Consider the following 25,468-nt stretch of genomic DNA (forward strand, 5'->3'; position numbering starts at 1 on the left):
AGCACTCCACCTTTCCCTGGCAGCAGACCAGGATCAAACGGCACAACCTTTCCTAAAACACTGAGAGTGCTAAATGGATGAACAATGAGCTTTTCTAAGCTAAAGTGCACTTTCAGTTGCAAAGTCAACAGGGGAGACTTGCTTGGTATCAAAACTGAAAGGGAACATTCCGCTGTTGCCAGGCTACTAACTTTTCCTACCCACATCCGGTGGATCACTAGTTGTAGCATACTGGGCAGTATACAATAGAGACCAATACAGCAGAACTGTTAACAATTCATGTTTACAGAGAAATGGCAGCACAAGGTCGGAAGCTCTCCTCTGCTTCCTAAATCTTGTACATATCCCACTGCGTGGTGAAACCAAGATTCCACAGCCCTTTGAAATGCAGTCTTGGTGCATCTCCTGGAGAAGTCGAGGCTAGTCTTGATGCTGTATGTCGTCTGGCTATACACCAGGAAACAGCCAACACAAAGGACTGTTGCAAGGGGGAGCCATAGAGGAATTCTTCACACTCCTGAATCATCTCTCTATTTAAGTTTCATGCCACAGAGGTTCTCCCATAGTACACAAAAGACATGAAACCATCTAAACCACAGTCAATCAAATTGTTCTACTCCTATACAATACTGGCTGTCATTTGGTAGCGATGGATTTCCCACCCTTGCCACAATGGACTGGTTCGAACCATTTCACCTGAATGGCGTGTGTTACAAAGATCAACTCTTTCCAGGATGCTGCAGGAGGACTGGAGCATCAGATGGACAGTACATACCACACGTGCTGACTGCCCATATTTGGTATGTACAAGGCCAGGAAATTAGGCTTTGGTTATGAGGATGGCTGTAAAGCAAGCAAGTTGCTGAGGAATTTGGAGTGCATGCGTGTGTGTGTGTGTGCGTTTTTAAAAATCAAGCACATTAAGGGAGGCGGTGCTGCTGCATTAACTTTAAGCAGAAACTGATGGTAAGAAGCTGGGCGCTGCTGTACCTGGGATGATAGTTGGCTGTGCTGAAGTCCAGAAGGCGTAATGGGCAGGCTTGGACTTCCCTTGCTGGTTCTCTGCAATCACAAAAACTTCATATTCAGCGTTCCAATCCAGAGACTTGAGCGTGACATGGTCGCTGCTGGAAGGGAGTCGTATCTCAGGCTTCCAGTCCGAGGAGTGCTTCTGCAGAAAAAGGGTGGAGAGGAAACAGAGAAGACAGCAGAGGGCAACTTAGGGGTGAACTGTGATGTAGACAGGGCTGTGCATTCACTAAGGGCAGGGGCACAGGAGATCTGGTTCCTCTCCTCCCTCACCACCCTCCAACTGTTGGCTTTGGCAGTCACAAGCGGTGGGAGACATGTCAACTAGGCAGTCTGAAGGAGTCCGAAGTCACTCTGTATCACACAAGTAAAGAACAACTTCTTCTCAATGCCCCATTAGAAGCAGTCAAAAGAAGCATTCTGCCTTCCACATGACATGTTCAAAGGCAAGGGCCTGTTGAGAAGTGGTTGCCCTCTCCCATCTAAGCCCAACAAGGACTGCTGGCACAGCCGCTGGAGTCCAAAAGCTCAGACTCAGAGACAGCAGCAGGTTAGAGCTGAATTACTCTTGGAAACTGAAAGAGTAGTTTACTCAAGTTTCTCTCTAGAGATGCTTAAAAGAGACACCATAAGAGCTTTGGAAGAGAGTGTAAAAAATCTCAGGACGAATTCAACAGAGCAAGTTCATTTTAAAACGTACTCCATGGCATTGATGGAAGCAAAGTAAGAATATTTCTCCACCACCGCTGCATCTGCACAATGCAGATCTATTGAACCCCTGCAAGTGGATAGAGACCTATCGGGTTCTGTACTGCAAGAGCAGGTGGGCTGCTCTGCCTGTTTTTCCAAGCGCTCTGCAGATGAAATCTCTCTTAACCACTTTGACTTGGACTTTACCTTAGCATGTCAGGATCAGAGCCAGTTTGGTGTAGTGGTTAAGAGCCGGCAAATTCTAATCTGGAGAATCGGGTTTGCTTCCCCACTCCTCTGCTTGTGGCCAGCTGACCGACCTTGGGTCAGTCACAGCTTCTTGGAGCTCTCTCAGCCCCATCCACCTCAGAGGGTGATTGTTGTGGGGATAACACACATAAATTGAATATTATTATTATTATTATTATTATTATTATTACAGATGGTCCCAGCCAATTTGCTAAGTTCTGTGTGATGCCTTTCAGCCTATCCCACCAGAGGATGTGGAAAAGATTCTTGGAAATTTGAAATCTACCATCAGCTTATACAACCCTTGACCCTCCTGGCTGCTTAAATCTGCGGGGGGGGGGGGGCTTATCATGTTGGGACCAGTGGCTGGACCCACAAGGTTCCATCTTCTCCTCCCATGATTTTAAACATTTACATGAAGCTACTGGGAGAGGTTGTTTGAACATGTGGGCTGAGCTGCCTCCAATATGTGGCTGACACTCAGCTCTGTCTTGCACTTTCAGCCGATCCCAGGGAGGATGCAGAAACTGTGAACAGGTGCCTGGAAGCAGATTCGGGACGGGGAAGGGCTAATAAACTGAAACTTAATCCTGAGGTAATGGAGGTGCCACTGGCAGGAGAAAGGTTTGACCCAGAAAATGCAGTGTTTCCTGTTCTGGATGGGGGTTCGGTTTCCCTAAAGGAATCAGTTCATAGCTTGGAGGTGCTGCTGGACCGAGACCTCCTGTTGGATAAACAGGTGGCAACAGGGGCCAGGACTGCCTTTCACCAGCTTTGGCTGGGGAGCCAGCTGCAGCCCTTCCTGGTCAGGGAAGAACTCATCACTGTGATGCCCCTGACAGCATCTAGGTTAGACTACTGCAATGCATTCTGTGCAGGGCTGCCCTTGAAGACTGTCCAGAATTACAGTTGTTACAGAATGCTAAGGCCAGAATACTAACTTGAGCAGGTCAGAGGGACCATATCAACCCAGTCTTGTTCCATCTGCTCTAGCTCCCAATTTGCTTCTGGGACTAATTCAAGATGCTGGTGTTAACCTTTAAAGTCCTATATGGCTTGGGGCCAGCATACCTTAAGGACAGTCTTCTCCCATATGAACCTACCCATTCATCTTCAGAGGCCCTGCTCGGGTGCCCTCACTATCTGAGGCTAGACAGGTGGGTCTTCTTGGTCACGGCACCCAAACTTTGGAACTCCTTCCCTGGGGAGATTCATCTGTCTCCCTCTTAGAATTTTACACCAACGGGTGAAAACTTCTGTTTTGTTAGGGATACCCCCATTGAGTTTTATTTGCCCCCCTCTCTAGTTCTAGTAGTGTGTATTTATATTTTTTTATGAAATAGTTTTATATATTTTTTGAATGCAGTTTTAAGGTTCACTGGCTTGGGGACCCTATTTGGGAGGAAAGATGACTTAGAAAACGTTAAAATAAATAAATAAATAGTGCCATCTGAACTGAACAGAAATAGATACATAGCGAGCTTGGGTAGCCCAACCATCACTTTGAGTGATCATGTCTGGGGTGCCAGGAAGTGCATCCTAGGGTTGATTGGGGTGCCAATCAACTAAGTGCATCCTAGGACCTTTGAAATGTTGCATAAGAAGCTAGGGACCGTGGTGAGCACTCTGACAGGGATGCTGAGGCTGTTGGTGCAGAAATCTCTCCGCACAGGAACAAGGTGGAAAAGCAGACTCTTGTCCAAGTACATCCCAAATGTTTGAAAGGTGCTGAAGATCAAAACAAGCAATTGTCAGCCAGGTCTAGCAGAACTTACAACTCTATATTTGACGAGATAATGCCGGATGGGGGATCCTCCATCATCTTGCTTGATAAGGTTCACTTTAATGGAGTTTCCATCTTCTCCCATCTGGCCTTCCAACTTGGGCGCACTGGGTTCCCCTACAAGAACAATGCAATTCATATTTGGTGTTTGGGCCACTTGCATAGTGATAACCAACCAGCACAATGGATGGATAAAGCAATAAATCAAAACTCACAATCATCAAACTTAAAACAGCTCTAGTAGTCTGGGATAAATCTCATGTGCCCTTACAGGCAAGACCTTCAGACCAGAAGTATTGAAAATGAGCAATACTAAAACGTTTAAATGGGATTTTCAAGCCTGGTCACTAAAAAGTTTTGGAAAATCACAATGGGATCCAGTGCAGATTCTAACTGTGGGGTTGGATCCAGATTAAGTTTTCCACGAATGGAAAAAACATTCCTCAGCGGAAGAGAATTTTCCTGTACCCCCTTCCAGGGCACCCCATTAAAATGAAGCTCTCCTGAAATGCAGCTCCTCAAGAATGGCATGAGGGGCAAATCAGGGCTCTGCAGCAGGGAGAATTGGCAAGAAGTATACCTCCCTTTCTGTTAGCAGGAAATTTAGCCAGGATCCTACCCAAAGGACTAAATCCCAGATACTTTTGATCTACAACTGTCCCAAACTGTTACAGAACCTGCTTTTAAACATGGTTGCCACCAGAGGTGCATTATTTGGCCATGCAAGTTGGGCCAGATTGCTTTCTATAAATAGGAGAATTCTTTTCACCCCCCCCCCCCCCGAATGCTCAGCTTGGCTACTGTAAACTTCAGCCTTGGTTCCAACCATAGTTCTTCATGGATTTGCTTTCCCAGCTAATACAGCCCTGGAATCAATGAAAGGAAGCCTGTTCTCATCTGATCTCTATTTCTGCTTGTCCTTCTCTAGGATGACACCCTGCCTGACAAGACAGTTTCTGCCCTTTGGTGACCCCTCCCTCTTCACTTCACTTTAGGAATGGTTACTCACCTAAGCCAACCAAGACTGCAGCAACAGGGCATCATGTCTTGTTGCTCATTTGCTCTGTTCCCAGCAGTCCATTTCCTATTCTCAAAATGTTACCTCTTGTAGCTCTATAGCTCATCTGCACAACCACAAACATATGAAGAACCCACACCTGGGTTGTTGCCACTCAGATGCTGTGTTTCTCCTTGGCTTTCAAGAGCATGCCCTACTCCTGTGGCTTTGCTAAGATCTTTTCCAAACCTGGTTTGGTGCGTTTTGAGAAATATTTCAATTAAAGTGCTTTTTGATCCTATGTGGATTGGAAGGTGCATGTATTTGAAACTCTGAACCATAACAGAACCTTTTTCCTTATGTCAGCCCTCCCCAAGGGATTTTTCTGGCGTTTTAAATATCCGTAATGGACAGAATAATGTTGTGCAATAACATTGTAACCGTCTATTGTAACAACATAATAGCTTCCACTTTTCCTTTTTAAAGTCTCTAGCTTTTTTCCTTGCAGTGTTACTGCAGTTATATAGGAAAACATGGTTTGAACATTTTCCTTTATGGATTCCCAACAAAAAGGGTTATAGGCTTTTATTTAAAATAAAAGAAAGCTGTGGAACTGGTAGATTGTTGAAATAGATTGTCCTAATGTTATGCCACACTGACCCAACAATTCCTGACTGTTTTTTAAAAATGGCTCACCAATGGAGGGGGGGAAATGGTGGCTGTAGAGGGCTGAGGCAGAGGAAACTGCTGTATGGACACTCTGTGGCCCGTGCAAATGCATTTGCTCTTTCAGCAGCAACAAGAACTACAGAGAGCACCGTCTCCACCTGCAAGCAGCTCTGCTTATGTTGGCTAGGTACATTTGGAACACTGTCCCACTCCCCATAGGCTTCCCATAAGCACCCACCCCACCCCTTGCCCTCTCTTCCAGGAGTAAAACCAGGCAAAGCTGAAAGAAGTGATGAAATCTAATAAAAAAACAAGAGTATGGGGGGTGGGGATGAAGACAGCTCTAAACCTTTAAAAGAATCCAAAAGGAGAATGGTTCCCCAATCCCCTGAAGGGAGCGAGAAGAAACAAATCAGGCACGTTTTGAGAATGTAGCCCCAGGTGAGAAAAATACCCAGCCTCTAAGATAAAAGCAATCCAGCCTCTGTTAGAAGGAAGTCTCCTTCCCAGGAGATTTGCAAGAGAAAGCCCCTGGAGCACTAGTGGGGGATTGCTTAGGCATCCTTTGAGAGGAAGGCTGGCTTCCCTGCCTGGTCTCATGGCCCCCTCCAAAGCGAAAGGTGGGGCCTCCGAGACAGAGCGGTGATGGCACCAAGATGCCAAGGGCAGGGTCACCAAACTGTGGGAGGGGGTGTGATGCCAAAAACACAAGAGTGGTGCTTGCTTCTAGAACTCTCGATCCTGGAGTTGATACCTTAACATCACCCAAGATAAATCCCCGACTGACTCTGCACTTCCCTAGTTTCTCCTGCCTAAGATTGATGCTGTATCACATCACAGCATCGTCCTTTGAGAATGTGAACGGATGACCCGGTTTTTCCAAAAAGCTTCAATTTGCAGCAAATAAGTTGCCTCAACTCATCTTGTGTTGTTAGGGACATCCAGTTCCTATGGAGGCATTTATTCCCATCCTGGGGAAAGAGCATGCTGACATTTGGACTTCCAGAGGACACCGGTGGGCTGCAGGAGCCGCAAGAGGCAGGTGACACCCTGCCGCCAGCACATGCTGACGGCCTCTTTTCCTTCCTGCCAATTCCTGGGCTGGAATTCTGCCGCTGTAGTGAGAGTGAATCGCTGCACCCCTGTCGACAGGCACCAAGCCCAACTAAAGGACAAGTCTGTCATCCAGCTCTGGTGACTCCCAGCTCCCACCAGAATGGCTGCAGACTCACCTAGTGCCACCTTCCAGTTTTGTCCTCCTCCCTCACTAACATCCCTGCTACATGTCAATCTGATAGTGTCAGGAGCGAGACAAAAGTGGTAACTCTCAGGACTCCCCTGCACACCACCTTTTCTACAGGAATGGATTTATGCCTTTCCGTTTGACATGATCTTGAAAGCAAACTGTTCCACTAAGAATGTCAGACACGAAGTGAGTAACTCTGGGGGGGGGGGGGAGAGGAGAAAACATCCAAGAATGGACTGTGAACACTAGTTATTTAAGCTCACAAGCCATTTGCCCCACATATATTGGCCAGAGTCCCCACTGATGATGTGCAGTCTTACATTTAGCAGGACTAAGGATAATGCACAAATTTGCACTGGGATGTAAAGCCACACAGGTCACCTGCTAATTTCCATGGGTTTGGTGCGGAAGAATGCAGTGGTGTTTTGCACCTGACTACTTTTATGCAGGATAGGCCCAATGTGAATCATGTAGCTCAACATGTCTGAAATTAAACTTATGGAACTCAATGACACAAGGTTGTGACAGCTATTACTGGAGAAAGCCTTCAAAAGCTTGGAAAGACTTGTGGGGGAGGGAACAGGTGGGTCAATGGCTATAATAACCGTGATATCAGAAGGGAACCTCCAGGCACAGAGGCTGCCTGCCTCTGAAAACCAAGAAAGCTCTTCATTACTGAGAGAAGAAAAAAAGACACCGGAAGAGATTCCAGGGCACAGCTTTTCACTGCTTGGCACCATTTTCACAGGCATGGAACATTTTAATGTCGGAAGCACACTCTACAGGGATCAGGGTTTCCCTTCCAAGTCTCCACTGATGGCATGAAAGGCTCCCCACAGATTTTCCCAGACAGCAGCAGGGACTGTGTGACTGCTTAACTGCAATGCAGAAATATTCTGCTCCATAGGCGGGGAGAGACCAGTCTCTTTTAGTCCCAGAGATGCTGCTCATGGACAGGACGGGGGAAAAGCATGCCCATAAAAGCCAGGGAAATTGCACTCTGGGAAACTGAAGCGCCCCCCCCCCAGCTGTGCCACTGTCAGAACCTCTGGGATCACAGAGTGGCTCTCAGCAGACCTGCTGTCTCAGTGGGAAGGAAAATAGCAAGGAAGTGTTTTTTGTCCACACCTCTGGTAACTGACTTGTGGCAACCCCTCATAGGATTTTCAAGGCAAGAGATGAGCAAAGGTGGTTTGCCACTGCCTTCCTCTGGGTAGCCACTGTGGCCTTCCTTTGTTTCTCATCCAAGCACTAACCGTGGCCAACCCTGCTTAGCTTCCAACTTCTTGTGAGCTTAGGCTAGTCCGAGCTATTCATGATTCAACATACTGGTTCTTGTCAATACCCACAGGAAGTGCTTCTACAAACGGCATACAAATGCAATTTCTTTTAACAGTCACTGGCAAAGACTTTTTTTAAAACGGGGGATTAGAGAATTTCATGAGAGGCCTACCAAACAACCCCATACTCATCAGGGACGAAGTATTCTTTCAATTACCAGCTGTTGAGGGACACATACGGATTTGGCTGGCAACTGATAGAACTTCATCATGAAGCTGCCTTAAACTAAAGTCCATCTAGCCAGTATAGTTTGCACTGACCAGCAGAGACATTCTGGGCTCCCAGGCAGAGAAAAATCTTCCCCCACACCTTTTAACAGGAGATGTGGAGCCCTGATCCTGGGCCCCTCTGCATGCAAAGCCAGTGTTCTCATCCAAGCCCCGGCCATCCTCATGTCCAGGGAAAGAATTCTTAGAAATCTGGACAGGTTTGCACCTGGCAAAAAAAGTCTCCATGTGGCTCATTTTGCATTGGGGCTGCTTCCTGGGGGAAAGCACAGAATCTAAACCTCTTGTTATCATTATGTTATAGGATTCATTGTTAAAATCAGAGCATCGTTTCAAGCTCTCACTAGCAGAGTGCAAAAAATATAATACAAAACAGAGAACCTCAAATCAATCCTAGACTGATGAAGACATCTAAATCCGTTACTCAGAAAGGATAATTTCCTCTGACACCAGCACATTTTGTATCCTAACCTAACAAATCTGATTTAATCACCATACATCATAATTTGTCCTGGTGTGTGTTAAAAAATAGCAAATCCTTTCCAACAGCAGTTGACTAGCAGAGGCAGCAGCAAGGTCTTGTATGATTAAACCTCTCGTGCTTTTTGTAAAGCATGCCATATATATGTTCCTTGTTGTGTTAGAGCGTGTTATTAGGAATAATGGAAAATAAATTACAGCTGTAAAAATAAATGAACAAAAAGACATTATCATGTGCTGCATTTCCCTTGGTTTCTTTATTATTTAAAGCCCTCTGTACAATTTGTACTGGGTCACCTGGGAATTTGTGGATTGGCAAGCTCAGCTCCTACATCACCAAACCTGGGGGGCAGGGGACAAGGGGTTTGGGGAGCAATCCACCTGGAAGGTCTATGGAGCAGGACACCCATTTGCTTCAATGGGGATAGCAACAGAAAATCTTTATAGCTTGTGTGTAAAGGCAAAATAACATGTTAAGTGGGCACACTATTTCAACTCGGCTTACAGCCAACTAGTACCAGTACTAGTACCAGGTGACCAATCTCAAGCAGGCTTACTCAAATCCTTATTCAGGTCTATTCAATGAGGCTTACTCCCAGGAAACCATTCTAAGGACTGCACTGCAAGGGTTTGATCCAGACTAACAGTGCAATCCTAAGCAAATTTACTTAACTCTGCATAGGATTGCACTGTAATTTTGCCATTTCACAGCCTTTCCATTCCCGCTGCAGATCATGCCATGTCCTTTCTTATGTTCCCCTATCCCTTCAGGAACATTTTATGGAGATAAGTAGGCTGCAGTGGGTTGAAGGAGCCAGAAAAGTTCCATCCCACTGATGGGAAATTAATTCCACATCCAAACCCCACGTGCCTTGCATGAGTACAATCATCATACCAAACAGACATCGCTTTCGGCATTATCTATCTCACATATGTTCAAAATTTGTGGCAGGTGTATGTGTTTTGGGTTTTTTTGCAAACGCTTTATATAACTCCTACCATAGCAGCAGCAGCAAAAATAGCCCATATTAGCCCAAGTCTGTCAGAGCTGGGATGCCAAGCAGGGTCAGACAGTTAGTACTGGTATTGCTGTTTGTTAATTCAGTTATGTGTTACTTCTGATTTTGGTGTTTTCCTTCACAAACCATTTGCACTGCAAGTGGTGAACCAACTACAGGAAAACAATCTCGGCACTGAGCTTATATTTGGGTCAAGTTAAGGTTGATGAAGGACTCCGGGGATATTTTTGCTGGTCGTAATAGAGAAGTCTTTCAGTAATGTTTTATTTTTATTTCAGAGGGACAGACCAGAAGCAGCTCAAGGCTTGCCTGGCTAAGCCTGATACTGGGATGGTTCAGACTGTGCTAGATATAACTGAACAGCACATCGATTCTGCTGTTCTCCGGCTGCCCGCATGTGGCACTGTTGCTTTCCTGACATCTGGAGTTATGGAAACCAGGAACTTCCTCTTTGCAGCATGGAAGTACTTCCAGTCTTTCACCAAGTTACTCACTATGGCTTTCAAGCACCTCTCTATGCCAGTGCCAAAGGCAAACGTCGCTTTGACTGACCATCATCGACGAACAGGCCAAGAATCCTGGACACTGCTGTGAAGCCTACAGGTTTGGAAAATTGCATTTCTGACAAAAGCAGGTTACAAAACAGCACAATACTAAAGCCCAATAAAGGAGCTCAGGTTGGGAGAGTGGAGTGCCCCAGGTCGATTCTCCTGGGGGTCCCTAAAATACCAAGATGCCAATGAAATAGATGATTTTCTTTTACTGCTCTGGCAGTGTCTTCTGTCTCTCAAAGAGCCTGAGGGAGGAAAATCCTCACGCTTGTGGCTCTGACTCCAGCTGTGGCATCTTAATGCCTTGCACACACCACAGCACCGAAATGGTCGGTACACAACTGACCCACAGCACAGGCCAGGGAAGCATCAGACAACACAGCTGCACTGCCTGCTCAGTTCCAAGTAGAGCAACATTTCCCCCCACTAAAAAACAAAAAACACATTGTCTATTGCTCAAATGATGGTAAGTCCCCCGTCCCTGCCATGCATTTAAAATATCTTTCTTTGACCAGAGTAGAATCTACAAACCAGTTCCTATAAGGTACATAAAATGCCTTGGGAAATAGCTATTTTTTTGGGCAGAACACAATACCTCACGCCTGTGCACCTCTTTACTCCCAGCTGTTCCACCATACATTGGGGGAAATCACAATGAGATCACATTTATAAGAGCAAGGAACCTCTGCAAAATGATCACTCACCTTGTGGTGACATTTCCCTGCAACAGATTAATCAACGGAAGACTTGTGATTTGCTGCACTGCTCCGAAGTGCTCTCAGAGCCCCAGATAAACCCTCATGATGAAGACTGCAAAAATGTCTTTTGAGGGTGTTCCCTGTACAGCATCCTGCTTTCCACCTCCTTCCTGAGGTGGCACAGGAACATGGAAAGCTGCCTTCCAAGGGGCTACCACTTCCTCACACCTAGTCCCATCTATCAGGACTGGTGAAAGCTGTCCAAAACCAGACAAGTGGAGGACCTCCCATGCCCTGCTACAGGTGGGGGTGAAGGGGATTGAATGGTGGCCCTTCTGCACTGCAGCCAATGTTCTATCTATGGCCCCTGACCGAAGAACATGGCCCCATGGCAGTCTGCCACCTCCGTCAAGTCATCTGGGTTTTACAGAAACGGCAACGGGCTGCGACCAGCATCATTTGAAGCCAAGATCATCAGAGAGCAAAGCATGTGAAACCGAAGTCTCTCTCTCTGTGTGTTTTAAGTCTTAGGCTGCAAGGAGAAAGATCATTATACATACCCATACACTCGCACACACACGCACTTATGTGGATTAGTACAAGACTGTTTTCACAAAAGGGAAGAAAGTTTCATGAGTTTAGTACGTTAGTTCTGTCAAAACCACCCGGTAATCCTAGCATGACGTTCAACGTGGGTAGCTGAAGAGAGAAAGACGCTTGTAATAAAGGGCTCTGCAAGAATCATGCTCAGAAAACATGCACATGACACCCAGAAGGGAAGGGACTGGAAGCAGAGTTGACAACTGGGGAGGGGGAATGTTTCCCATTTACACAGAGCTGTAGAGAGTCTTTGCAAAATAAGTCTCAGAAATCCCACTACTGAATGATTCATTCATATAAAAGCTAGGAGCAAGAGGTAAAGCTTCCATAGAGACCATGTATCCTAATCCCAGATGCTTAGTGGGACAGGACATAGGTTGCTATGGTTATTCCCTGAGAAGGGATAACGTGCCCTGTGGGTCTGCAAAGACACTCTCAAGAAGTGCAGACTCCATCCTGACTACAGCCCAAAGAATTCAGATTTTTAAAATGAGAACTGCACAGCAATAACAGAAAGCACAGTATGCAAAATATGTAGTCATAGAGAATTTTATGCTTCAGAAGTGTGAAAAGGAAGCTACCCCCAGCCCAGCCCAAGCCCCCTTCTCTGAAGTTGCTGAGCCCCAGAATCAGCTGGACACAATGGGATGAACCATCCACTGTTTGCCTTTCATCAAAGCAGGGCAGGAGGCCATCTCTAGCTAAGAGCTCTCTGCCCAACCTCACCCTGTAAGTTCAACCCCATTCGGCTGCTGAGAATGGAAGTTAATCTTCTATGCTTTAATCTCTTGGTTTTAGTGTGCTTTCTTTCTATTAAACATTACTGTTAAAAATGCACCGGTATATAAAAGCAACGAGCCACATTTAAGATTCTAGGATTGGAGGTGGGGGGCACAGGGGGCAGAGAGAACCTAAGGCCCTATCTCTCATGACCAAAGACAATGCCCGTTTCCTCCCCAGGCCTGTTGAGCCTCTCTAACCCATTCCCTTGGCCACTGTGTAAACAGGTGTGAAAGTGCAGCAAACCACTTGCCACAATTTCAAGCTTTAACTCGTGTCCCCCTAACGTAAAAAAAGAGTAGGGGGGATTCTTAGTAATGCACAAAGAAATGAGCTGGGTCGAAAGAACAAAACAAAAAAGGACATGCTGGATATTAGTGCCACGTGGATGTCGCCCAAACATTTGTGGGTGGAGAGGGAGAATGGGCTAGTGACTCACCTCCATGCGCACAGCAAGGCCTGAGAAGTTACGGGCGTTAGTGTCCTCCTGACCCACCTTTGCCTGAACACTTTCCCCAGTAAAAGGACTAATCACAAGACGAGAATCAGGCAGGACCTGACGCTGACGGACCCAGTGCCTTGTCCAAAGCGCCTCTCTGTCAGGGCTCCCCCTCTCCTTGATCAGTTCACTTGGAATGTGAACTTTAAGTACAACCACAGGAGTGGCTCTCGAAATCATTCATTCCTTGCTGCTAGGAGTTTTGACTTGGAGAGTAAATTTACTGCCTTCATGGCAAGGAGCAAATCATTTGTTTCTAGACTTGGGAGGAACCACATGTAATTGCAGTGGGAATACAACTTCCATTCAGGTTCCTTCTGGCTCCAAGAGATGTCCAGGAAGCTTCTTCAGCCAGGACTTGGTTCTCATAATATGAATAATCCCCACAGTGGGCAAAAGGTATGTGCTTTGGCTCTGCCACTGAATGCATACATTTCTCTGCATCAACATACAACTTGGTTTCTGTTGATACCCACTCTCATCCGTCGTCGTCTTCTGATTTCATTCCAAAATATGAATGCAATCATCTGCAGCCTACCTTTCCCCTGTTCCTACTTACACAGATCAATTAGAGTGATTCTACAAAAACGACTAACAGCTAGATCATGATATGGTGTTGCAAGGTAAAAAGGAGGAAGAGGACAAAGCCTCTTGAATCTGTGGTCAGAACTGGATGTTTTGCTCCAAGAAAGTTGCTGCCAAAAACGGCAGCCCCGTGTGTAATTCTTCTGCTTTCCAAGTCCATTCTGCATGTTTTAACAACATTACTTTGTCCACTTCTCTGCCCCTCCCGCTGCACTTCATTGGCTGCTGCTGGTAGAAGAACCCCACAGCTCTGTGTACCACTGCCTCTGGGAGGAGAGCCAAGGACTTGACACAGGGCTGCTATTTTCAGCGGTATCAAACATGGTCTTTAGTTTTACTCCATGAAAGCAATCTCTTTTCCCTCAGTGTAGGACATGGGGATTGTGTCTTGCGTAAGAAGATATGGTGAGTGCGAGAGGTAGGTGACCTAAGTGGCAACACTAAGGACAGCTCTTTCTACACTGAAGCCATGCTTCTTTCCACCAGCGGGCTAAGAATTGCCTGATGGGCCAAGCACAGTTCTAAATCCCCCAAATCTCTACTGTGCCAAAGAGCCAGACTGGTGGTTGGTCTGCAAATCGCATGCTCTGAGGATGGCTCCATGTTGTATAAGGAGTCGGGACTAATCCAGGCTCCCTAATTAATGTTAGTCACATTCACACTTCCCATTTGGGTGTACACTGAAAACATCTGAGAGGGACACATAAAAATCTAGGAGTTCCCAAACATTAAGAGAAACAAATGATTCAGCCAGCTCCTTTTCCGTTATCTTGCCAGCTCAGCAGAAGGATAACAAAATGCAATTTAAACATTTTTGCATGCAGATAGAATATACTGAACAAAATGCTAAAATGGGGGGAAAATAAAGTTTAAAGAAGAAAATTTCTGAGTGAGGAAAGAGTTTTCTAGTTCACGAGTGGATGGTGTGTGGGATTTGCTTGGTCTTTTGTTTTGTGCTGCGCAGAACTTGTCAACCAATCAGAACAAACCTGTGTTTTATTTGTGATTTTTACCTTCTGTTCACCAGCGTGGACGACATCATCAGCACCATGCAAGCCACATGACAAAGTCACATGATACGCACGCACATGATTGGTTGAAAGGAAAGTGGAGGAGGTCACATGAAAAATACAAAAAAATTAAAAACTGATGTAAACAATGGGCAAGGGCAAACGAATCAACAACATTCACAGATTAAATTAAAGTCTAAACAAAATTAAATTAGCCACTCTGTATTGGGAGAAACATCGCGGGGGGGGGGGGGAAGACAGTAAAAAAACAGCCTGCAAACGTAAGAATATTATTAAACACAAGAAAGCACTGAGTGACTACAGCAAGAGGCTTTGCTGGTTAGGCAGGGCTGTGGGGTGGCAGAATCATTGATACCGAGCCAAGGAAAAAGGAGATTACTGAGAGGAGAAGAAACAGTCTTCCTGAAATCAAATGACCGACAGGATCTGGAACACTGTGAATAAGGAACAAAACAAAGCAAAGAGAGAGAGAGAGAGAGAGAGACATTGTTTAGACACAGCTCGCCCACCCCAAAAGGAGCCGCTGAAATAAACATTTGCCTTCGGGATTGACTGCAAATGGATCTTGCCGCCTCCTGTTGATGGATTCTCCTTTCTGTAGGGACAGCAAAGCAAGCAAACAAACACACACACCCCGCCCACACATCTTCCTAGTCAGGAGAGAAAGAAGTTACAATGGAATTAGTTTTTGCTTAAGAAGCACCTCTTTGCAGGGTGCATGAATGCCATGCGCTCAGGCAGAAGCCAGGGCCAACTCAAAGGGATGGAGTAGGCCAGGGCAAATCTGCAGGGTGGAGCGAATTTGTGAAGAAGTTATGTGGCCCTCTGGCTACATGTGGAAGCTCAGCAGTCTTCGCACACAACTCTTCCACCCAGACTTCCAAGGCCTTTGCTGAGCAGGCAGTCATTTCTTTTCGACTTGCAAATCAACTATTGTGCTCTCACCTCTGACCTATGTCAACGGTGGCTTGTGGTCCCTCAATGTATCGTTTCATGCTAATTAACTAGGCCCGCCCCATCCCAAAAAAGTATGTAACGAGCAATACATACATAACAAAGAACTGCACCTATTTTGAGTGATCAAATGAGCCCCCCTCTTTAATCCTGAAGCCCCCACACCCAGGGCTTCCGGTGCATCCCAGAAGGCACCCCGGGTGGAGCTCTGCTGAGTCAGCAGTGGAAATGGAGGCCCAGTGGTCTGAGGAAGATGGTAACTGGCCCTAAATTATCTAGGCTGCTGTTTAGAGTAGGAGAGGGGGGAAATCAGTCTGTGACCCCATGGGCAGTAGATTCAGGACTGACAAAATGAAATACTTTTTTACAGGAGTGATTAAAATGTGGAATTTGCTGCCAGTGGCTGTAATAAATAAGTGGAGGAGTGGGGAATCAAACCCGGTTCTCCAGATTAGAGTCCCACACTCTTAACCACTAGACCAGACTGACTCTCTGTAGTGATGGCCAGAGACAACTTTAAAAGGAGATGAGACAGTTTCATGGAGGTCTATTGGTGGCTACTAGCTTTGGTGAGTAAAGGCAGCCTCCATACACAGAGGCAGTCACCCTCTGAAACCCAGCGCTAGGTGGCACCGTCAGGGGAAGGCCTTGGCCTCTTGGCCCTGTTGTTGGCCCTCCAGAGTAACTGGTTGCTCACTGTGTGACCAGACGGACCACTGGTTGTCAATATTCCACTGCCTCCAAGTCTCGAGTATTTTCTTCTTGAATCTGTGTGCCCCCCGCCCTCGTTCAGCCCCCTAACCCCATCACTTCTGTGCTTGCTTACAATCAGGGCCAGTTTCATGTTTTTATTTTGCTAGTATCGGGAAGGCAAGGGTGGAGTGTTCAAATGGACCCAACCTCCGCCAGCTGAATGCACCTTTCAAAATGGAAGGGGAAGGCGAAGGAATCATTGGCGGGCCTCTCAAATGACAAGAGACTGTCTTTCTTAGCAAGATGAGAAACGGTGCACGTTCATGGCATTATCTACCTGTGTAACCTGTCCATTGGTTTCCATTATTGTGAAATAGTAATCACCATGCTAAAAAATAAAAATTCAGGAGGTGGGAGGCCCAAAAGAACAGACTTGGAAAAGCCTCTTCCCTCCTTCCTTTCATTTTCTATGCATCTAGACTGGCTCTACTATGAGGCAGTTTGAGGAAGCGCCAGATTTGACAGTAAATCATGCAGTCACTGAGCACGGGGTTTGAGAACTCAAGCACTGATGTCTCAAGCTTCGCCTGATACTGGCCCTCAAAAGGACAGCCAAGATTTGCATGTTCCAATTACACTTTGAAAGAGGCTGGTGTGGAGTTTTATAGCCCTTTCTCAGCTCTTTGCCAGAGGAGACCCCTTAGTAGGGGAGCCCTTTTCACCTTTTCATATTTTTCAGCTAGTTTATGGTTGTGGTTGAAGTGAGGAGGAAAATTCTACCTGAACCCCCCTCATTCACAAATCTTCACTCATATGCCTTGTTTAGAATTGCAATTAAAACCTGGAATAAGAGCCACTGAAACAAAAGGGACTTTCAAGTAAACAGATTCAAGACGGGGATGGTATGATATGAATCTAGGCTTTCTCTCTTTGCGTTGGTCCCCTAATCCAACCAACAAGTGAAGGAATTTGCTCCTGGGCTGAGGAATGTCTGGGCTCAAATCTTTTGGCCTTATTTTGTTTAAAAAAACCTGCAAATCCTCTTTATTCAAACAGAAATTTGAGGAATAAGCATCTGGATTGTTGTTGTTCTCAAGTTGCCAGTGAGCAGAAAGGCCGGAGGGCGGGGCCAGTCCCTTTAAGCTGCATGCCGCAGACCTGGAAGGAAGCCTTGCCTCCCAGTTCCACTGGGCTCTCCCCAGCCCTGGCTGCTCCCAGCTGGCCGGCGGTGATTGACCGGCCGGCTGTTTGATTGCAGCCATGTGGGATCACCTGCAATGGCCACTGGGAGCCCGGAGGCCAGGCAACATGGCAGCCGCCATGCTCCTCACCCTTCTTCCCCCCGCCGCCCCCAACTGGCGAATGTGGTGAGTCTGGGTGCTGGTATTTCTCAGGTTTTTCATTGTTGGTTTTAACAGCAGATTTTGGATGTGTTCCAAGCCTCCTAAGATGTTTTGAGCTGGCTGGAGTGCTTCATGAAAAGATTACGGGGGAATGTGATGTCAGGATCCCACAGAAAACGTTGCTAATCAATGAGTTGAAGACTGAGGCTGAATGAGTTGAAGCCCTGTGTGCTTCCATACAGACAAGGAATTCCATGGCAAATTTGCTAGCCTAGTTTGCCACCTGCTGAGTTGGGAAAGGCCTCTGTCTGACAAGGAAGGACAGACCTGTATAGATGAGAGCCTCGAAGCTGCCCTGAATGGAAGAAACCTACTGTTAGCATGGAGAAGCCTTTTCTGCAGCACAGAACCACTGCTTGCTTCAAAAATACAGAAAAATTAAAATTCTGAGCATGGTGTACCAGAGAAGTCAGATATTACTACCTCTGATCTCTAGCAGATACAAAGGAATTGCACACAATGATAAGCAGGCTGTCAGAGGCCCAATGAGGCAGCAATGGGCTGTAACTCCCCCTCCCCTCCCAGAAGGTCTGTGTGTGTGTGTTTTTTTTTAATATTCTAATATTCAGACATTTGAATATACTGCAAACAAACCAAGTTCCAGGTTGAATACTGCATCCACAATGGCAAATTCTGTGTTAATTGACCACAAAGCAAGCAGGGAAGTGTTATGCAGTTAGTTGTACAAACTTTGCAATGTCTCCTTAGGAGCAAGCCTTCATAAACTGGGGGCATTAGCTGGTATGTTTTGCACAAATCACCCTGCTCTGGCTCTCCATCTTCAAAGCACAGTTTTGCTTTAAATGTATCGGGGTGTCTAAAGAGGACACCTGGAGTGAACAAGATTCCATGTAGGGCCCCCACCGGAAATGGCACCGATTTCTTTTTCTTTTTGTCACTGTCCTGGGACCAGCTGATGTTGCTGGCTGCCTTAGGGGCAGAGAATCAGCCTACAAGGCTTGGTGTTTGTTGGACTTCAAAGTTTCTCAAATTTATTCTGGTCACTTTTAAACCTAGCCTGGGTTTTCATCTGTGCAGTCGTTGAATCGGATCAGATGGATACTTATGAAATAATGGGGTACTATTTAGAAAAGGAGGGGGAGGATGTTATCTTTGAGAGTGGTTTGTATTTAGATATTAGATGTTATTTTCTAGAGGTTTAAAAAAAATGGCAAAAGCCAGCGTGTCTCCACTTAGCAACACACACTCAGGGAAGGGAGTCGTGCAGGAATGGGAATGGGCGCAAAGCCTTCTTTCCACTCGCATCCATTCATGCCAGATTACACCAAAAGAAGGCCCGTTTCATTAAGAGCAAGGGCTGCTGGACATTGTCCCTGGTAACACACAGGCTGGAAACTTTGTGTGCAGAGCTGGGGGCGCAGGGGGAAAATAAGGTGGCGGGGCCACGTCGGGAGGCAAAGACAGACGGAAAAAACCTTCCTGTTACTCACGGGCCGGCTCTGTGCTTTCTGATTCAGTAGGATGCTGGGTTGCTATGGAAACACGAAGGACAGACAGGACACATAAAGGTGAAGCCTGGCATGAAGATAAATTATGAAGGAAAATAAAAGGCAGAGCAGAGAGGTGCAACTTAATGAGCATGGAGCAACGGCTGCAGCAGAATTTACACCCGGGATGCAGGGAAGATTCAACAAATGTCATGGAGCATCGACAACCGACTTTTGGCTATGGCGGAACTCTAGTCCAGCAGGGGATTTTGACAGCCCTGACATAAAGATGGAGCTATGCAGTAGCTGTCTTTTAGAGGATGCAGGTGTGTCATGAGCTGGCAATGACTCAAGGTTTGGAGTGGGACCAAAGAATCTAACTGATACCAGGACAGTCCCAACAGAACATGAGCGCAATGGCCCATCAATTTCCTTCCAAACACAACCCTGGCTTGTCTACAGCCACCTCCACACAAAGCTACTGAAGTCAACAAACCCAGGCTGCCTCTGCCAACCATTGAGGAGTACTATAGGAAATTCACACATGGTGTTGCTACACCTACATATCCTGACCCAAAAGAAGTGATGTGGTGCTAAGAGACTGGGCCGTGAGCCAGCAGGACCTGCTGCTTCAACCCTTATTTCGGTCATGGAAGTAGCCTCAGGTAAACCACCAACCCCCATCAGCTAAGCAGTTTGTTCAGGACAAACAAACGTATGTATTTCTTCAAACAAAGATTCATTAATTCCTCATACTCACTACCATAAGATGGTAAATAAGCTTATATGGCTTTAAAAGGGTATTGGTGGAGGACAGATCAGTTAATGGCTATGAGTCATGGCTAAATGTGCCTGCATCTTCAGAAGCCGTTAACCTCTGAGCATCAGTTGCCAGGGAGGGAGCAGCAAAACGGGGCAGCTTTGGCCTCTGTGCCCTGCTAGGGGACCTTCTGGGACATTTCGATGACCACTGTGGAAAACAAGATGCTGCAAAGATGGGCCTTTGGTCTGACTGAGGAGGGGCCATGTTCTTGTATTCAGAATGTAGGCGAGAACCACATTGACCCACCTCACGGGGTTACTCAATTAGGTTTTCTAAAAGAATATTTGTTTCCCTCCTTTTCTCCCCAACAGGACCCCAAGCGGCTTACAGAATATAAAAATGACAGCCAAAATACAATCGAAGAAGCATTATTTAAATAAAACAAAGAGTAATCGATTCTAATCCTACCTCATCCAAGGGGAGAGGGTGCAAGATTCTTAGGAGCGAAGAGTTATAGACCAAGATCACGCCTGCTCTTGCCCAAACTTTACACCGGAGGCAGGAAGAGCAAACTGAAGAATGGCTCACATATTACAGCTGGCAGCTTATTCCCTCCCAGTTTGCCCTTCCAGCTCAAAGAGCCTCTGGCCATGATGACTGAGGCAACATATGCGAAGTCCTCAGAATGCTTAGAGAAAGCGGAGCAGAAACCAGTTGCTGCTGCTCTGTTAGCTGCTTGTCTAAGGAGGTATGGTGGGGTATAAATATTTTAAATAAAAAAAAACCATTTAAAAAGCGTGGTTATGTTTACAACCAATGTTTCTATAGAGCAGAGCTTGCAAATTATCCTTCAGGGTAAACTTGGTGGCCACCTTAGGTGATCTGCATACTACTGCAGGCTTCCCAAGGGAAGATGATTTCTAATCAACTGCTTCAAAGCAGCGAATTTCTATTTTGGGGCCTCCCATTTTCATTTTCTCTCTCTCATTTAAAAAAAAGTTCCCCAGCAACAGATCAAAATTAAGAAACAGCATTGAGGCAATTAAATGCAAAAGGTTATCAGCTCAATGATGAGGGGGAAAAGATTTCGTGACGAAACGTCTCCCGACATCATCTTGCCAACCTTTCCCCGCCATGCTCTGTGAAAACTGCAATCAGTAGCTCTTTAATGAAGCATAATGCTTCACGTTACCCATCTGGCAATGTTTTGACAGCAGGTACCTTATTTCTTTCTCTTTTTTTCAGATAAAACAGATTTTAAAGCAGAAATGGCATTTAGAGCCCTATGCTTCTGTGAGCTAGTGGAAATATCCTCACTTTCTTACAAGCTCCTCCCAAAGGACACTCCTTGCAAAGCCTTCCCGGAACCTCCATGAAAAATTGCTGTATGTTTCCAACCTTGACCACACTGACTTGCAGTTAACAGTTTTCAGTTGCACACACTGCCCAGTCAGCTGAAAGTAGGCTGCTATTATCTGTGGTAGAAGAGCAAGATTTGGGTCTGGTATCGCCTTAAAAACCTACTAGATTTCCAGGATATGACCTTATCTTATCAGGTTATCCGATAAGGGGGACTCTGACTCTCAAATGCTCATACTCTGGAAATCTAGTTGGTCTTTCAGGCGCCACCAGACCCAAATATTGCTTTGAAAAAAAAAGTTACAGTTTGAGGGACAGCAGTAACATTTTGAGGAGCCCCAGCCTTGAAAAGCTTTCAAATGCAGGTTGCCTGTAGCAAAATTATACACTGAACATCTTGTTGGTCTCTAAGGTGACACTGGACTCAGAACCTGCAGTTGCTTGTAGCGGATTTGGACTTCCACGGATCTCAGCCTTATGGAAGGCTGTACACAAAACCTGTCTCCCAAAATGAAATGGTATCCAAATAATTCTGCCCTTCTTTCCTGAGATTTTGAAATCTGGAACCTGAAATACTCCCTTAATTTTAAATTGAACATCAGCATAAGCAGCAAAAAGCAATTTGCATTTAGTGGGTTGCTTGTTCCCACCGTACATTTCAGATGTTTATGCAAAAGGCTAAGCTAGAATTAAAAGGAAAATTAAAAAGAAAGTCTCCCCCTACATTTGCTTAAGAGCCATTAATTTCTTCTGGGTTTACAATCAAATAAGCCTTTTCACTATACAACAGAAGCTGGCAATGAGAAATCTCCCTCACCCCCTGGCTGGACTGTGTCTGTCCAGGCTCATTCTGAAAGGCTTTTCTTCTGCACCACCTGAACCCACAGGTAAGTCACTACCAGGAAGCAGAGTGGGACGGGGCCAGTGAAAAGCCTTGGCCGGCCAGAGCCAACCTGAGGGCCAGAAACTGCCCACCCCTGCCATGAGGGGGGGGCATTGCAAGTGAAATAGGCATACATGCAGAAACAAACAAGACTGCATGCTTTGGAAATGGGGGAGAAGGAGGCATCAGCCTCTTAAACAACTTCTACAAACAACAATGTTAACTGGGACACAGAACAGCTACTCTAGAGTCAGTATTATTAGGAGATGCAAGAGTTTACCAGCTACTTCTTTCCTCCTAAGAATGAGAAGGGACATACGTATGACAGAGAGAAGAACAAACAAGAGAGAAACTAAGTTAAAAAAAAGGACTAGATCTACATCCAATGTTAGGGGGAAAGCACTCCAGGGAAAAGAAATTCAGAAGCACTTACGTGGTGGTGGAGTGCCTGCAGTTTCCCATGGTTGGAACACGGATGAAAAGAAAAGACAGACACACACCCCAAAAAAGAAAAGATGTAACAGAGATGAAAAAAAAAGAGGCGATAGAACAAAGCGCTGGAAATTTACATTAAGCAAGCCAGTATCACTCTCGGCTGGGCTTTCCAGGGAGGCAGGTAGCAAGATTTGGTTTCCAGACTTTTCAGAGCAGTACAGGAACAAGGAAGGGAAAAATGACTGTCTTTTACTGGAGCACTAAGCGGCTTGCAGGGAAAAGGAGAACCAAAGCAAGTTACGCTGCCGTCCGAAGCTGCCCAAGTGATGTTGAAGGAAACTTGGAGCATGGGGAGTGAACTGGACTCCCTCTAGCTTTTACTGCAATGTCCTGAGCGTGGACAGAACGCCGCAGAACCGAACTGATCGGGAGAGAGGTTAGGCTATATGCTTGCTCGTTTCCAGGCACAAAATACTATGCAGAGAATCCCACGTCAAAGTCATAAAAAGGGGCAGAAGGAAGATCATATAGACAGGAGGAGGCTGGTGACAGGCCCAAGGCAACCTGAGGAAGATTCAAGGACACCCAGGCGCAAAAACCAAGACTGACTTTCCTCACACTGGATAAGACTCAATCACATGTCAGCTCATCCTGTTTGGTTTTTACCACAAAGCTGTGAACCAGGCAAGAATAGCAACAGTCCAGTCTTTGTGACTCCCCATGTGAGGAAAGGTGGTGGTGGATAAAACATGAGGGAAGCATGAGAGAAGCATGTCCACCCCCCTCCCTTGGGAGGCAGGACCGTCTCGGAATTCTCGCCAAGCCCAGGCTCCCAGTGTTTTCACTCCATGCTTAGCCCACACATGGAAAGGGCTCACAGCACACGAAGGGTATCAGGAAAACAGCACGTGGGAGTCATGGGGGAGGGCAAGCTCCCTCCCACACGCACCTCATTTGCAGCAAACACACTTCTACAGTATGCTGGTTTGAATAAATTGCAGTCTTTCTCCCTGGCAGATAAAGTTCCACCGTGTGGTCCAGCAACATTTCACAGAGAGAATTCTAAGGATGCCTTTATCTAGGCAGGGGGGAAACTGACATGTGTGTGTGTGTGCGGGGGTGGCTTATCCAGGCAATGTGAAAATCTTGTGACACCCAACTCCGGTCTTCACGTGTGTGAGCAATGAAGGCACTCAATATTTCATCACAGAGCAAGCTCTGCTTCTTTGCTCCGCTGGCAATCTTATGCCTGTAGTTGTGCCAAGCCTCCCTCTCATTCTTTCTTTCTCTCTCTCTCTCTTTCACACACACACTCATGAGGCCCATATAACTTGTGCTCAACAGAGACTAATAAAAGCAGAGACTAATAAAAGTGGAGGGGAGGACCAAAAGCCTGCAAATAACAGAACGTTTGCTTCTGGAACTGTTGGCTGGCAAGGAGAGGGAGAGAGAGAAAAAGTCCTATTGGAAGAGAGAAAATCTAAACGCTGGGTCAATATTATGGCCCACCAAGAATAGAGAAGGCTGGATAGACATTTTCAAAAGAGCACAGTGCGACCTGCAAGTGGAACAGGCTCCATCCATGCATGGCAGGGATGCTGCGGAGAGGCAAGGAGAGAAAAAAGGAAGACAGAAAGCGAGGAGAGACCGACAAACAGCCTTTTTACTTACGAACTGGCTGTGTCTTGAATTCAGAGATGGCACTGATCTCCCCCACGCCTTTGCCATTGACAGCGGACAGTCGGATCGCATAGGTCGTCTCTGGCTTCAGGCCCATGACAGTGATCACGCCTTCCATGTTGGCTGTTCCAGAAAGGAAAGACAGAGAGGAGGAATGGGGAACCCATTAGCAGAAGCACATCACTCCACACTCACTGACACTCTTTAGCGGGCTATGCAGGAGCTGAACTGGGGCACTGGCAGAGGGGCTTGCTAGGGTGCCCTGCTACACTGTTCTCAACAAGGGAATGAAAGCTTCATTTCATCCCAGTTCTGCTGGTACAAAGACAAGCAGAATTGTTCCCTGAATGCTCTAACAGTAGCCTATAAGTAGGTCGGAAGTCATACGTAGTCATCTATCTAGATTAGTTAACTGCAAGGTACTCTACATGGTGCTGCCCCTGAAGACTGATCAGCAGTTGCAACTGGTACAAAATGCTGTGGGGCAAATTCTGACTGGAGTGGGTCATAGTTACCGTATTACTCCAGTTTTGTTCCATTTACATTGGCTCCCAATTTGCTTCCAGGCCCAGTTCAAGGAGCTGTCTTTCCTGGTTTGTGTTCCCTTACTGATCCTCCTTCCTGTTCATGTGTTTTGGTTATACCTCTCTCCCCATCAGTTTATTTTAATATTATGACTGTTCATCTCCTTGGGGTGAACAATAAAATATTTCAGTCACATCAGAAGGTATGTGAAAAGCTGCCTTCCACTGATGCCTAGAGGAAGATGCAGGCGTGTTCTGAGGACCTGTAAGTGGAGGTTCACATGACTGAACACTCCTCCATGCCCATTCACAGATACTTGTTGAGGCCAGCTTTATCTTCCACTCCACTGCTGGCTTCCTCATCTCACAAAACACTCCTGAACTTTTGGAGTAACACAATAATAACAATAACGTTCGATTTATATACTGCCCATCAGGACAACTTAACACCCACTCAGGGTGGTTTACGAAGTCTGTTGTTATTATCCTCATGACAATCACCCTGTGAGGTGGGTAGGGCTGAGAGAGCTCTGAGAGAGCTGTGGCTGACCCAAGGTCATGCAGCTGGCTTCAAGTGGAGGAGTGGGGAATCAAACCCGGCTGTCCAGATTAGAGTCCTGCCACTCTTAACCACTACACCAAACAGGAATTTCACAAGTGTTTGCAGTCATTTCGGATATTCCCAACCTGAAGTAGTGAAATTTGGATACATTTTTGGCTCAGAAAGATCCATAATCCTATCATGAAGTTTTACCATCCCTTATTGTTCCTTCCAACTAATGAGGGTGTAAATGGAAAAGTGGCCTTTATAGGACTTCTTGTAGGTCAGTCCAAAGCAGCGAGAAGATTTTT

At 46.1% G+C, this 25,468-nt stretch overlaps 1 protein-coding gene across 10 annotated transcripts in view; it reads right to left on the minus strand.

Moving 5' to 3' along the window:
* NCAM1 (neural cell adhesion molecule 1) overlaps positions 1-25,468 on the minus strand; it is a 261,176-nt gene that overhangs the window by 17,954 nt on the left and 217,754 nt on the right. For 4 of the 10 annotated variants that reach the window (XM_054997441.1, XM_054997436.1, XM_054997444.1 and 1 more), the window contains 4 exons: positions 24,084-24,215; positions 18,976-19,017; positions 3,744-3,868; positions 991-1,171 (listed from right to left, as the gene is read on the minus strand). In XM_054997441.1, the coding sequence (XP_054853416.1) occupies positions 991-1,171; positions 3,744-3,868; positions 18,976-19,017; positions 24,084-24,215 (480 nt within the window). Of the gene's footprint in view, positions 1-990; positions 1,172-3,743; positions 3,869-18,975; positions 19,018-22,410; positions 22,426-24,083; positions 24,216-25,468 lie in introns of all 10 variants that reach the window. The other 6 variants (XM_054997438.1, XM_054997437.1, XM_054997440.1 and 3 more) reach the window with 3 other exon arrangements.

The sequence above is a fragment of the Eublepharis macularius genome, chromosome 14 (assembly GCF_028583425.1).
Source record: "Eublepharis macularius isolate TG4126 chromosome 14, MPM_Emac_v1.0, whole genome shotgun sequence".
NCBI classification, from domain to species: domain Eukaryota; kingdom Metazoa; phylum Chordata; class Lepidosauria; order Squamata; family Eublepharidae; genus Eublepharis; species Eublepharis macularius.